We start from the raw sequence: 15,649 nt of genomic DNA on the forward strand, positions 1-15,649 counted from the left end.
GCACACATAATGTTTTTCTCTTGCTATCAGGAGGTCTGAATTAGTGCACTCATCCTCCATGACTGATTGGCCTCAGGGGTCACTGTAAGATTCCTCAAACCTGACTAAGTATGCATGGACCTGAAGAGTTTACAGCTGTCCTTTGAGCACCATGCAGACATATCTCATGTATCAGATTTTCTCCATGTTGAAAGTCGCTACTGTTGAATGAACCCATTTAGCTTCCCTGGTATTTAAGTAGAGTTAGGTCTTCCTGCCCTGCTCTCTATCAGAAATCAGTTTTCCAGATTTAAATATCAAAAAGTGGCTGATACTTTGTTTGCAGTAGATTTGTTGCATTGGATAACTATTGGTGCACTATTTCTGGTCAATCAATCCTCATTTTTTCTTTCTAAAACAGGGCTGCAAACACTTACCATCTGAAAGATTACGGTACTCTGACATCCAAAAAGTCGTGAACATGGGTTTAAACAATATATTTGAACACAAATGTTAAATAACAGATTTTTAAAACATTTCTGAGCCATGTAAGCTTAAATGCTGTCAGATGATTAACAAAAAAAAAATATATATATATATATATATATATATATATATATATATATATATATATATATATATATATATATATATATATATATATATATATATATATATATATATATATATATATATTTTTTTTTTTTTTTTTTTTTAAATTAATAAAAGAAGAAAAGGACAGGGCTGCGGAGCAAGACATAGAAGCAAAAAATATCTGTTTTGTTTTTTTTAAACATTTCTGCTTCCCCCTTTAGGGCTCACCTCAGTGAATCAGCTCTCACTGATTTGCAGAGTGGTTTGGGGAGTTTTTAGGCCGAATGCCCGTCCTGACACAATCCTGTATTTTAAATGCACAGGGAGATCCAAATATGCAGCAGTGCCAACGGTCTTGCCCAAGGACCCACAGTGGGTTTTAGCTCATTGTACGCACTGGGAAGTAAATAAAGAAATAAAGAATGTATGAAAAACTTAGAAAGGGTCCCTGTGGGACCCCTCTGTATGGAGTTTGCATGTTCTCTCCATGCATGCATGGGTTTTCTCTGGGGACTCCGGCTTTATAGTTACTCTAAATTGCCCCTATCTGTGAATGTGAATGGGGGCATGATTCCAGTTGGCCCATCCGTGCTCCTGTACCTGGCCGTGTACCTCATCTCTGCTCCTGCTCCTACACCTGGCTGTGGATCCTGTTTCCGGCTGGACTCGCGCCCCTGACTGTCCCCCCAACTCCATCTGGATGAAGCTCGTCTGCTGGACTTTAAATATGTAGTTGTAGACTTAGATAAGTTAATTCTTCTCTAAGAGTTCTGGTAATCGCCTGTCCGTCCTGGGGGAGGATCCCTCCTTCATGTGGACATCCCTGAGGTTTCTTCGTTTTTTCCGGAATCAGTTTTTTTTTTAGGAGTTTTTCCTTACCGCGAAGGGGGGTCTGAGGGCAGGGATGGCAGTTTAGCTTAGTCTGTTTGTTAGTTCAATTTAGTATTTTCCTATTGAAATCTATGTATTCATGATCCTTTTGAGTTCAAGTTTCACTTTTTCAATTACCGATACGAAGCCCATCGAGACGACTGTTGTTGTGATTTTGGGCTTTACAAATAAAATTGAATTGAATTGAATGATTGGTGGCCCTGCGACAGAGTAGCAACCTGTCCAGGATGTCCCCTGCCTTCATCCCTACTGCACCGCAGCCCCGTGACCCCAAAAGGGAGAAAACGGGTTTAGAAGATGAATGAATACATGTGAAAGTTTTCACAATAATATATTTATAATAAAAAATGTTTTCCCTTTTTTTCAATACCAAACTAGGGTCAGATGTGTTGTTCCAGCCTCACGTTATATAATTTTCATCTTAATATGGTGTGATTGAAAACATTAATAATAATCACCTTTAATATCTCAATCAGAAAAACCAAACACAGAGATGTCAGCAAAAAAGGACAACAGGTTTGCTTTGTTGCTTACAAAGGAGAAAACACTGGTAAAGGTTTTTTTCTGGGAGCCTGACTTCAGGCGGAGTTCAAAGTTTGTTATCAGGAAGGCTCGCACTACTGCATTTGATATAATCATCCACTCTATTGCATCATAGTTTTAGGATAAATAGAGCGGATTTCCTATATGCTGCACCTTTCTACAGTGTGGTGATTGCTGCTGACAGGGTGTTAACAGTGGTTATGTCCGCTATAAACCGGCTGAATCAGTCTTATGATAGGAAAGGAAGAAAGAAAGACTTTCTCTTTGAAGACAGACAAACCAAGCATAACCGTGCAGTGTGTCTTTAAATGTACTAATGTGAAGTTTTTCAAACATGTTTTCCTAAAGACAGTGTTCCAAAACTTGCTTCCCAACTTATTTGAATTGAGATCAGTTCCTTATTGGGGGAACAAACTTTGTCAGCTTTACAAGTAAAAGTCAGTTTGACATTTTTTTTCATTGGTCGTTTAACGGAAATTTGTTTCTGGTCAAATTGCAGTCATCTCTAATAAGTTGTTGGATTTTTGACACCTATTAAGATTATGACTGAATTTTACTTACAAAATACTTTATAAAAACAGCCTTTAATTCACAATTTGATTTAATTTTCTGGGCTCTAAAATAATTTTCCCATTTCCAGCAAAAGCACTTCGCTACATTACCAGATCTGAGTTCTTCCAATCAGAGGTCGACCTCTCTACCACAGCCAAAAAAGAAGAGTCTTTAAAAGGAAAGTGTGTGATTATATTTAAAGAAAAAAATCGATTTGATAAAATTCATTGTTGTGTTTAACTCAGTTGTACTTATGAGTCAGTAATGCGTAGTGCAAGTTGTGTACGGTCTGTTACACAGCAGCTCAACACCACTTCAGAAGCCCGAAAAGGAAGCATCCAGGGTGCAGAGTAAAAGTCAGAAGAGGAGGAGAAAGTTGAAAGCGTTTCTTCTATTGACCATCTGGAGGACTGTCAGATCTCTGGCAAAATGAGACTGACACGACTGGAGTGCTGACAGATGCAGGAACAATCTGTCCAAATGTAAGCTTTACTTAGACTACAAGCACTACAATGACAAGGAGCTAACCCCAGTGTGTGCTGTATGGGTAGATGCACAGGTGATGCATGAAACAAAAAATATATATATTTATAGATATATAAAGAAGAGGGGATCGCTGTGCTTGAATGCAACAGAGATGTGCTGTCACTTTTTGACACAATGCGGTAGAAAGGAGGCTTTTGCTTGTTGGAAAGCTGCCTGCAAGTTCTGGGTTTGTGTCAGGGAGTTTAGAAGTGAAGGCTGACAAACATTGTCACTTACTGTTTCCCTTTGGATTCTTTAGACCTTCTTCAGAATGTTTGAGAAATGAATCTTTTTAAGGCTTTGTGGAATCAATACGCTCACTCCTACTGTTTGTCTCTCTTTATTTCAGCACAAAGTTCACATTTTACTGGAAGTTTTAGCAGCTACTGTGTTTTTTCACTTTGATTCGACTTTGTTTGCATTTTCTTTCTGTTACTCTTGTTTTTGGTCGCTATTCCTAGCTTTTTTCCCCAACAAATTTGGGTCAATCATTTAACTTAAAATCCTAATTCTGGATTTTTGCATTCATCACCCCACGTTAACAGGGAACGCAATTTTTGTGATAAACCACAGTCTCTGCTTTGATGCGCATCAAATTTTTGGCTCAACACGTCCAAAAATGTGTTCATAAACCTGCTGCATCCACTGCATGTGAAAGAAGCTACCATCAAAAGTCCCTAGGCTCAAAGTTATGTTGTGGATAACATTGATGATGATGATGGGAGATCTGCTTCTTTTATTTTGAAGAGCTCTACAAAAGCATAGGTAATGACGTCTCTGTGCTTTGGTTTATGAGATCATTCAGAGATTCTCCCAGTACGGTGAGGTTACCATCTACTGCAGGAGCTGCGTCTGAATGATGGCCGCTTTCAGTGGTACGTCCGTCTCTCTGTGGTTTGAAGACTTCCTGTCCCACAATAGTCCGAGTAGTGTGAAAATAAACATACTATTAAAATGAAAGGATATTTCTAGTGTTTTGTCTCAATAAAATAAGAATAACAAAAAGTTCAGAAGGAGCACAAATAGCACCCCTTAGCTACCGTTCTAGGTTAGTGTTTAGTGGCTGTTGACATCCAGCCACTGTTTACAACATCAACATGTCACTGGCAAAGCTGAGATCCCGATTGGTTGATGCGTTACAAATTCTTTGCCTAAGTTCAGATGTTTAAACTCTTGAAACATTACCAAATTTTCACCACCCAAAACATGCTGCTGCTAGAGAACGGCTCAGAACACGCCGTAGGACCTCAGATCGTCTCTGTAAATGGACTTACCATCGAAACTGACGCGTTCAGTGTAAACGCAACTTTAGATGTACTTCCTCGTCTTTGATTTTACAAAAGTCAACTAAAAAGCTTAATTTTTTAAGAAACTATTTCACTCTTTTTATTTTTTTTTAATCCTTGAAATTCAGACCCACACTAAGTGTACAGCTTAGCTCTATGTACTTGGAAATAGTTTTTTTTTTTAACAATTATTGTACAGATAGTATATAGAAACACTTCTTCCTACAAAAAAAACCTTTATGTATCCTTACTTTGTACTGGCTTTGCAATGGTTTACAGAAGCAAGCTGATGACACTTCTGCTTTAACACAGACGTCCAATCAACCCAAATACTGACGGATGCTTCAAGACCCGTTTTTTGTTGCTGGTAATGATAAGCTTCCAACACGAGGAGTTAAATATAGCTTTTTTTTATGGTTGCTATCAGATTCCACTCTGCCCTTCTGATCTTTATGCCTTTCCAGGCTGTCTTCTGGGTTTCTTTCAATGAGTCAAACTCCAGAAAAAGAGGAAAAGTTTAGAAGTTATGGAACATTTCCAGCCTTTGGCCCTGACATGTTAGACCCTGCTTAAGCTTTTTTAATGCCCAATTAAACATGCACATACCCACCCACACCCCAAAGTTCATCAACAGTGCAGCTCTCTTCTACGTCTTCTTGATCTGTCCCTCCTCACTTACTAATCTCCTGGAAATGTCACACACAGCCCTTTCCTTTTACACCAAAACAATTTCCCTTACAACGGTCACATACGAAAACAAACACACTGATAGACACGATAAATCCAGTCAAACCGCACCCCGAGGTGACAGAGTAAAGGCTTTTTCCCTGAGATGTCGACAAACCATATCAGCCTCCAAATTCATCCCCTCTCCTTATAAGGACACGCATTTCTAAACACAAGCTCGGGCTGGCTAAATACACAATAAGGAGCCACTTCTCACTCATTGTGCACGCACTGCCATGCATGCACAGTTCAACTTGCATGCAGATCAACTCCTCATCCATCTGCCGGCACAAACATATGCACACTTCCAGAAGTACAAGCGGTGCTTCTAAAACATGCTGACAAAAACCAGAAGGACGCCGAAATCTCACTTTGACACTCAGAAAGCCGGTTTTGTCTTAAAAATGAACATAAGACTTGTTTTCCTGTAAGACTTAGTGCATTTGTGCAAAACTGAATTAACGCTGAAAAGCAAATCCAACACTGCATGTTAAACAACAAATAAACAACTAGGGTTGATGGCTTTAAAAATTTCAACCCTATTTAGACATTTTGCAAACTGAAAAGCAACTGGAGCAGGATTTGTAGCGCTTTGACATTTCGAACCAAGCCCCTTCAACTGTAGGCGGCGGACGTCCGCCACCTCCATGCCCACTAACCAAAACCGGAAAAACCAAAAATGATGTTTTAAATTTATATCAGTGCCATTTAACACCATTTAGGAAATCTGTTAAAAAGTGGAAGCTATGAATAAATTTATTTGAGAGACTAAGAAACTTCGAGTTTGATAATATTCTCTGCATTTCACACTTTGCTATTTTTTTAACCCAATACAACAATAAATATTAAGTCTGCAATTTATCTGTTCAGTCAGACTTTCATATCACAGAATAACCCCACAAAACAACAGAAGCATGTTTAATAACTGACACACACAACATCCATTCAACAGCAAAGCTCACCAGAGACACTTTAAACTCAGGTCCGTCTTTGAGATCCTTCTTCTCTCTGTCTAAAAACCAGTGGTTCCATCAGTCAACATGCCTGCACTCTGATAAAGAAGAAGAGACGAGAGGCAGTCCAAAGCAACAGGAGAAAAAATGGAGAGAGGAGCTGTGAGGCAGGAAACAGTCGACTGCATTGTGACACACGGTGCTTCTTGGTTTCTTCATGAAACTTGATGATTCAGACACACAAACGCTTCCATGCACACATATGCATGCACCAACTCAGCCTCACCAGGCAACACTGCATGGGTCCCTTAGAGCCATGATGCCATGAAGACAAGAAGATGGTTGGAGAACCAGCATTTACATTCCTTGTCCACTGCAGAACCAACTCCAGTTCAGACTTGTCAAGCCTCCATCTTTCAGTTCTCTACATCATTTCTCTACAGATATTTCCTTGTTTCCTGTGAGCGATCAACCGTCTGCAAAACATCAGGAAAGTGGTGTTGATGTTAAAGTTCTTTTTTGTGATTTTTTTTAAATGAATGTAAAGTTTCATAAAAGAGAAAGGATCTTGCCTACAGTTATATTTTTATCGGAATATGGAAGTGATTTGCAGTTTTTCAGCAACAACTTTTTTGGGGGGAAACCTTTCCTGTTTCATTGAGTCAACATGACATGTGAACACAGCGGTTCAATGGAGAAGCCTGGTGAAGGAAAACCTTCTTGAGGAGTGACGTATTAGCTTTATTTGGTTTTTTTTTAAGTTATTTTTCATTTAAATATGAACATTTCTTCCAGTACCAAAAAGCCTTGGAGGCAAAGTCTTGCAGCAACAAATATCATTACCAACCACAGCTATTAACAATTCACAGAAAACAATGTCCATTTGCTGCTATCAGGAAAGAGGGAATAGGCTCATTAGAGTAGTTGATTATTTATTATCAAGTTTTCCACCTTTTAGGGGTCGTCACTGCAAATCAGGTGGTTTGGCAGAGATTTTTAAGCCGGATGCCCCTCCTGACACAGCGCTGTATTTTAGCCCAACCCAGCGCAGACTTAGGCCCCCCCCTTGTGGCTCCAAGGTTAGGCAGTAGCGTGAAGGGTCTTGCCCAAAAACCCACACTGGATGACGCTCTGACACAGCCCCCACACAGCACACCGAGCCATCCAGCAGCTTTTACAAATTTGATGAGAGAATTGCATTCGGTGTGAATACAGCTTCAGTTGGTACATCTCAGGCAATTGTAGAGATTATTTGTTCAACATTCACTAAACCAAGCAAGTATGACATTAGCACATCATCTCAAAGGCTTTTCACAACTGAAAACCATTAAGGAGAAAATGAAGTTGCTATGAAGCTCATTGAGACAACTATTGCTGTAATACTGGGCTATATAAACACAACTGAATTGAATTGAAATCGCAGGATTACCCTCCAGCCCACTAGATGGTGGTAAAACGCCAATCGTTAAGTTAGCTGTCACGTAAAACATGGAGTTCATTGAACTCGAACAAGAACCTCATGTAAAGAAATGACTCAAAAACTAAAGCTGAGTTTAAAAAAAAACATGGCGCTTATCTGTTACTCCACAGCCCCTGTGAGATTATGCAGACATGTTTGAGGTGTCTCCATCAGCCTCCAGTTCACAAGCAATACCTGACTGTGACAACGGTGGAGAGAAAGTCATTGAGGAAGTTTGAATGGTATTTCAACGATATCCAACAAAAAGAACAACTCTGACATGGCATTAACATTTTGTGTAAACTATATTGACATAAAAATGTTCAATGAAGATTATCCTGTTTGTTGTTGTTGTTTACTTAGGCCATACAGTTTAGTAGAAATTATGAATGGAATTTAGAGGATTGCGATTTGTCCTCTGGAGCAACTTATATGTGATTTCTTTTTAAATAATATTGGCTCATATTTGTATGCGGGACAGCAAATCATTCAACTGGGTTATAAAAACACAGAAGTACAACTGAAAACAGATGCTGGCTCCTTACCAGGAAAAAAATGAATCGTATGAGTTGCATCTGGTGTGAACAAGGCGTTACGCTTTTTCTGGATTTGTTCACTCTGCGCTTTTATCCCAAAAGTACAGCTTAGACTCCAGTGCAACTAATAGTCTAGAAACTAAAATAATTGTGTCAGATCAGTTTTAGAAATAAAACACAAACTGGTGCTTAAATGCAGAATCCATTGCTTGACAAGAACAAATTCAATTATAAATTAATGGCATTTCATATTGACAATCAATTGAATTTTTTTCTTACAGTGAAAAGAAAGCTTTTTATGTAGTTAAAAAAACCACCTATGACTTTAAAGTTAGTAATGAAGTAATGAAATATGTGGCAAGAAACTAAACGTCTCTGTCCTCAGCTGCTTAAGACACAGGCAAATGTTAGGAGGACATGGTATAGAATTTAACTAATCTGTTTACGGAGACACAAAGAAAAGCATGGAAAAAAGGTAAGCAATAAAAAGACAAGAAGAAGAAGAAGAAGAACAGTTTGTTTACCAGTACATCCGCCATGTGGCGAGGGTGGGTAGTCTGTTAGCGTGCGAGTCGTCAGCGATGTTAGCAGGCCGGACACATGCATGTCATCCCCCTTTCTGCCTCAGACCTCTGCTTAATAAATATCCATCCACACACGCGTGCACATACACGCATAAAAAGGGCATGTGTGTGTGCAAACACAAATGGACACAAATTGCCAAGCAGAAGGACGCACAATGCAAATGAATCAGCAAAAGATATCGGTGCAGCATGAGTGTGGGGGAAAAAAAAATCCCACAAAGGCATCCAGTCATGGACCAAAAGCAATATCATACAAAGAAAGTAAACACAGCAACATGTAGCAACCACAAAATGCATCAAAACACCAATGACATGGACAAGAACATGGGTGATCAGGAGGAACAACACACACACCAACACAACCACACACACCAACACAACCACACACAAAAGGAGAGAAACAGAAGAGTCATAGTAAGAGTGCAGCAATAAAAAACAGTTTACAGAATACAAAGACAAATAATTCATTGTCATTTTCATAGTGCTGTTGAAAAGACACAAATACCAATTTATTTAAATTTGAAAAAAAACTTTGAGCTAATAACTAAAATATCCTAAACAAAGGTTTTGAGACATGACATTTGTGTGGTCCCTCAAGTGTTATGTTCAAAAAATAACCTCCTATAGCTGAAATGACTAAAGTAGGTTTATAGATGTTTTAAAGCTGTACATTTCCTCACTACACACTTTATCCAATTTTTTCAGACAGAAATGAACACTTTTAACACTTTCCGCTTTTTTTGAAACTGTAGAAAAATAAGTCCAGTCCTATAGAATAGAAACAAAGATCTGCTCGCAATCAAAGATTTGATGTAAATGTGGCAAACTGAACACATTCTGTACAGGAGACATGGTACAGAGGAGAATGATTGACATGATCATCATCCAATCACGATGCAGAACACTGTAATAATAATTATACTAATTTAAAACAAAAGCATGCAAAATTACACTGAGCAAATTCAGTGAAACAGCAAGACCACAAAAGGTGAACCGCAATACAGCGATGGACCCCAGTACATTTATACAATATACAGTAATCAGTGCCATTGAGACATTTTGTGTTATTTTGTGTGGTAACCAAATCTCTCACCTCCAGAGAAGCAATTCAGTAACGAAAATCCACAATGGCATCAGACCAGATGTCATTTTCACACCAAGTAGCAACATGTTTGAACAACGTTGTGGAGGGGAAGTTACGCCTTAAACAAACCAGCTGGCTTTCTTTTCTGTAGGTTGTCATTGAGCTTGGTTTATACAGCAGTTGGTCTGCACACACAAGCATTTGATTTGCTCTGTATAGACACTGACTGATGCTAAATGATGGTATTGGTTCACGTCCTCTTAGCTACCAACCTGCTAACGGTAATTTAGTGGACACAACGCCCCAACATCTGAAGCTCTTTTTGACATTTTGTTTTGTTTGAGCCATTTAAAGTCATTTAAAGACGTCTTGATTTTCAAAATTGTTTGTTACAAATGCATGCAAAGTGACACTTAACTCATGCTAACATTAAAGTAAATTCAGCTTACAAACTAAACAATTGGTGCAAGGAGTATCTGTGATACCTCACTTGCATACAGTATCTTTATGCATTGTGTCTGTGTAGGCATCCAGTTTGTGATTTTAATGTCTGCTTTTCCCAAGTACTAATTGAATGGCATCAGCTGCTTGGCCACCTTATAATCACTGTAGTCCTTAACATTGTAAAACCAGAATCCTAACCCTAACCCTAACCAGAATTGGGATTACTACAATAGGATAATAACACAGAGTGTTAACATATATATATTTAGATAATCCAAATAATCAGTTAATTTTATGCAGAGGAGCCATCACTGATTTTACAATAAAAATGAAAACTTTGCATAAAGGCTCAACCATTGGTTATACAGCCATGATTTGGAATTCTTTGTAGATACGTTTCAGTGCAATAGTTAAAATCTCTACAGTTATAGCTTATTCATGTTCACATAAATATATGAATAATATACAGATTAAGGTATTCTATGCTAAACCTGCTTACTATGGCTGGCAACATTATTCCTTTTTGAAGTTGACCTTATGCATCAAAATAACTGATATAGAATAAAACAGAGAAGTATTCTGTTATCATGATATTTACAACAATTTAATTGTACCTTTACTTGTTGTGATTTTCCTAAAACATATCCATGACAGCAGCAATGATTCGGGAATGAATCTGGATAAAACACTGCTACACAAGCTTAATAGGCAAGAAAGACAAGAAAGAAAATCTTTTCATGCAACTTAAAAAACAATGAAAAGTACTTGGTTTTAAAACATTCCTTTTTTATATATATAAATCTATTTTGTAAACCACGAGACTCACTTGAAATCCTTTAATTGTCTCAATTTTGTAATGGTAAACATAATAATCCAGTGTGTCTTATTATTACTTCTGGTTGATCTGACTGATTTTCTATGACACACGGCGCTCAAAAATCTGTCAAAACATTGGAGCACGACTTTGGTAAGCTACAATATTGCTTGATGGATTGTTGAAGCATTGTGGGTGTTGTAGTCCGGAACCTGGCAGTCATACATTTTGTGGTTCAACATAATAAACTGAAAAAGGGAGTGTGTTTTTTGAATGTTATGTGTTAAAACTGAACAACGCTGAGAGTTATTGGGAATATTATTTAGTTATTACGAAGGTATTGTAAAAGTTTGGCTTATCTGTTGCATTGCGCTCTTTGCAAAGACTGCTTAATGCATATAAAAGAAACATAGCTAGGAAACTTCCCATGAACCTTTTCTGACCACTCATGTGCCTCTTGGGCCCTCTAGGCATTCTGAGCGGTGTAGTCATGGTTTTACCTGACGCTGCTTATAGTCAGAAACATATGGTAGGTCAAGTATTCTTGTATGTTTATTCATTTTTTGCACATGTTGGATATGTGCATGTTGGTGTTAAACTTAATTGTTGTACAAACTCACAATTTCTGACCTAATGAGGCTTTATGGTGGGAAATGAAACATCAGTAATTGTCACTGCGTTTTTCTGTGTCTCTTATTTTCTAAAGTGGTTTTATCCTCTAAAGGATTGACCTCTGGAGATCTCTCTTTTCCTTTTGAGGCCCTATTGAGATTAGCTAACTAGAATGTGGCATTGAAACCATGGGACTGAAGTTAGAGGCAATGTTGTTGTTCATCATGCCAATTACTTTCAATAAGTAGGGTTAATAAACAAGCTGTCACACTCAAGCACATAAGCAAAGATTTACCGTTGCAGTAAAAAATATCTATTTAGACATAATCAGATCAGAAACGATACTCAGTTTACTTGAAATCTTGAAGAGCTGAGACATTTTAAGGCAACAACATGATAGTTGTATTCTCCATAAGCTATAAATCTTGGAATCTTGTAACTTTTCGGCCACAAAAGCAAGTCTTCTACTCTACATAGGAAAGTAGAAGACTTGGCCAAGACTTGGCCAACCGTAGCCAAGTTTTCCATAAATAATTTGACTTAGCTGATGAATAGGCTGCTTATGGACATTGAATTGACTTGAATGAGAGGTGGCCAATGTCGATTCCACAGGCATCCAAATGTGCAGATTGTGTAAGATTTCCTGGAAGACTTTCTTTTAGTAATTACACATGACATCAGAATAACTTATTTTGGACAACTAAAGTGAATCTTGGGATTTTAATTTACTGGAGAATGACTAATCTCATCTGTTGTACACTAAGTGACACACTTAACTAGAGTTGAAGCTTCGAAGTTCATTAAACAGAACCAGAAACTGAGGTTTGGGAGATGTTTCGGTTCTTAGACATCAAAGGCCTCAAAGTTAGCTTTTGTTTTAAATCGCACCATAAATGGAGGGTTGCTAGTTTTGACTGGACCTGTTCAGAAGAACCACAATACATTTCATATTTATGACCCACAAATGAAAAAGCAGCAATCACACAAGAGCATGTCAAAGTAAAAACAGACTGGTAGGGAGAAGAGGACACAAAGGGGAAAAATGACAAACATGGCAAAAAAGAGATAGAGGAAGAGAAGACGAGTGGATGAAGAATGGACTTCGCAAAGAGGAAGTAGGCAACAGACACAATGAAGAAAGATGCAGGAGGAGGAAGTGTGGACTAGCTAGTAAGAGGAAGAAAGACGGAAAAAAAAAGGTACTTCTTTTATCTTAACCTACACATTTTTGTTTTAAATAATAAACTGCAGACATGTTTTTTACTGAAATAAATAAACATGTTCAAATAATTAAGATGATTTGATGGGATTTCAGTGGTTTTTAACTGGACAATTGCTTCATTGGGAAATTCAATTTTACATCAACAAAAATCACAATGACACACAAAAATGAATCAAACTTCCCCTTTAAGAGTCTTTTTTTCCAAGCAGCGTATATAACTTTAAACAGCTACCAAAAAGGACCTCAAAAGAAGAGGATTTAAGGGGAAAAAAGCAGTTGGCTGCTGACATTTGAGAGCCAGAAATGTGACACGGTCACACAGCAAACCGAAAACCCAGAGGAAACGCCAAGAGCAGCACCTCTAACACTTCCACTTTCTTACACAGCTTTTTCTGTCATGTACAACACCGTTTGCTTCATCTAATCATATTTCCTGTCAAGTGTGAAACTCATCCACATTCTATGGACAGATCAACTGTAACAGCACGTTTTCTGTTCAGATTTGCCGTATCTTACCCCATCGTCATGTTCATTTCTCTTTTTCTTTCCCTCTTCCTCTTAAAAAGCCCAAACTAGAGGTGACACCTTATATGGCTGTAAATAGAGGGCTGCGCAGTGGTTAGCGCTCTTGGCTCACAGCGAGAAGGCCCCTGGTTCAAGTCCCGGCTGGGGGACCTGCAACAGAACATCAATGGGGGACCTTTCTGAGTGGAGTTTGCATGTTCTCCCTGTGCATGCGTGGGTTTTCTCTGGGGACTCCGGCTTCCTCCCACCGTCCAAAAACATGCTTCATAGGTAATTGGTCAATCTAAATTGTCCATAGGTGTGAATGTGTGATTTGGGGTCCTGGGACAGACTGGTGACCTGTCCAGGATGTCCCTGCCTTCGCCCACAAGTGGCCGGGACCGGCTCCAGGAGCCCCGTGACCCCAAAAGGGACAAAACGGGTTTAGAAGATGAATGAATGGATGATGAATGAATAGAAAGGACTCCTATGGATCCCAGAAGAAACATTATAGTTCATGCTAAGCCTGTGTTATACTACTGTTACAGTGTCATGTCAGCTGAAACCATATTAAGTACAGCAAGGCCACCATAAACTCCAAAGCCACAAACATACAGTGGAAAAAGGAAAGCCATCTATATTTGTTTTTATGAAAACTCTGCTTGTGTTGTGTCACAGAGTCGATGCATTTTGCAAGCAGCTGTTTCTTTGTCAAAACAAGAGCAGAGTGAAGGCTGCAAAAAAGATAGATAGCAAAACAATATTTCACTAAATAGCAATTTTTGATTTCTGAATTCTAAATTAGACAAAACGCAACGAAAAACTTTATAACCAAGTTAACACAAAAGACCATCCAAGGTCTGCCATAAGTCTTTATCCAAGCGTTGATTTACCTTTTCAAAAAAAGATCTGTCTGGCATCGTAGGTTTTTGTAAACTTTCAGATACTTTTTCTTGTCGCTATGTTGCACATCAGGTAAGGTTTGAGATTTCCGCAGCTCGAATATTATTGTCAACGGTAAACAAGAATGGATTTTGTCAATGAAATGACAATTGATAATCCATGTAGACAGGATTAGATGATTGGCAATTTTTGACCGTTTGAAAACACAAACACAAATGTGATTGAATACATCTTGAGATTTACATGTAATACGGTGACACGTGATTAAACTACATCACAGTTTGGAACACCCAGCAAAATAATTCCATCCATCAAGTGTTTAAGATTGTAATATTAAAATAATAATCAAAAATGGACTTCAGCAGTTTCTGATATGTGGAAGACGAGAACATAAAACCAAAACCTTTGGCTTTTTTCTTACATTTAACATGCTGGTTTTTTGTTTTGTTTTAAGATGTGTCACAGGAGAAAACACAGACTGCTCCTCGGTTAGATTACAAAAGCGATTGTAGAAGCGCTAAGGTAAAAAAAAAAAGTAAAAGAATCGCTCATTCTTAGTTTCAGTTTCTGTGTCTGAAGATTCCAGTTTTAAACATGGCTTCATAACTGACCCTCAACTTTAAAGTCATCCGGAAAAGTTTTGGTCCACAATGACTCCTTGGTATGGAACACATGAAATGGTTTGCATCTACTTCACGCTCTCAAAATTATACAAATGGAAGTATTACCACACAAAAAACATACAAAGTAGGCCTGCACAATAAATCGCAAATTTATCGTTATCATTAAATCAAGCTATGTCGTACCCATATCGCGAAAGACAGTGAAAATTGCGATGAATGTGCTAAAACAATCTTATGGCAGCTTGAAGTTTTTAATGAATCAAATAAATGCCTTTATGCATTTGACCAATTGGTTGGACTTCTTTACATGAACAGGTCACCAGTCTGCTGCAGGGCCGTACATTACTACTTCTCCCATTTACTGTAGATAGATGGAAGATAGATAAATACTTTTTTGAGCTAGACGGAAATTGAATGATTGCATTAAACTCATGATGATGGACTACAAGAATTTTCCAATGACTGGATTACAATATCTAATATCTGATCAAATCTCATAACTCCCAGTTATCCCATTTTTGTGGGCATGTACACAGGCTTTGTGTGTGAAACCAATTGTTTTTTTTTTTAAATGTGTTCATACTTCCAGAATAATTTAAGGCAGGTTTTTGATGGAATCTAGGAATCAACCATTTCAACCACCGTAGAAATGTACCTTTTATTAAGATGAATTGAATGGAAATACATTGGTCTGCTTAGTATGCTTAACTTCTGCCTCTGAAGCTAAACTTCATAATAAACATTCAGACAACGCCTGTGTTTACATGAAGGAGTACAGGTAAAAGGGCATTGCCATGCGTAAAAACTGATGCGAG

At 38.1% G+C, this 15,649-nt stretch overlaps 1 protein-coding gene across 5 annotated transcripts in view; it reads right to left on the bottom strand.

Annotated features, from left to right (window-relative positions):
- Positions 1 to 15,649, bottom strand: part of LOC101158610 (regulator of G-protein signaling 17) — a 55,313-nt gene that overhangs the window by 32,917 nt on the left and 6,747 nt on the right. The window contains exon 2 of one of the 5 annotated variants that reach the window (XM_011477658.3): positions 8,569 to 8,676. The exons of 2 other annotated variants lie outside the window; for them this stretch is intronic. In XM_011477658.3, the coding sequence (XP_011475960.1) occupies positions 8,569 to 8,583 (15 nt within the window). In that variant the 5' untranslated portion in view covers positions 8,584 to 8,676. Of the gene's footprint in view, positions 1 to 6,058; positions 6,778 to 8,568; positions 8,680 to 15,649 lie in introns of those variants that run through there. 2 more of the 5 variants (XM_020704932.2, XM_020704933.2) reach the window with 2 other exon arrangements.

Source organism: Oryzias latipes, chromosome 7 (assembly GCF_002234675.1).
Source record: "Oryzias latipes chromosome 7, ASM223467v1".
Taxonomy (NCBI): Eukaryota; Metazoa; Chordata; class Actinopteri; order Beloniformes; family Adrianichthyidae; genus Oryzias; species Oryzias latipes.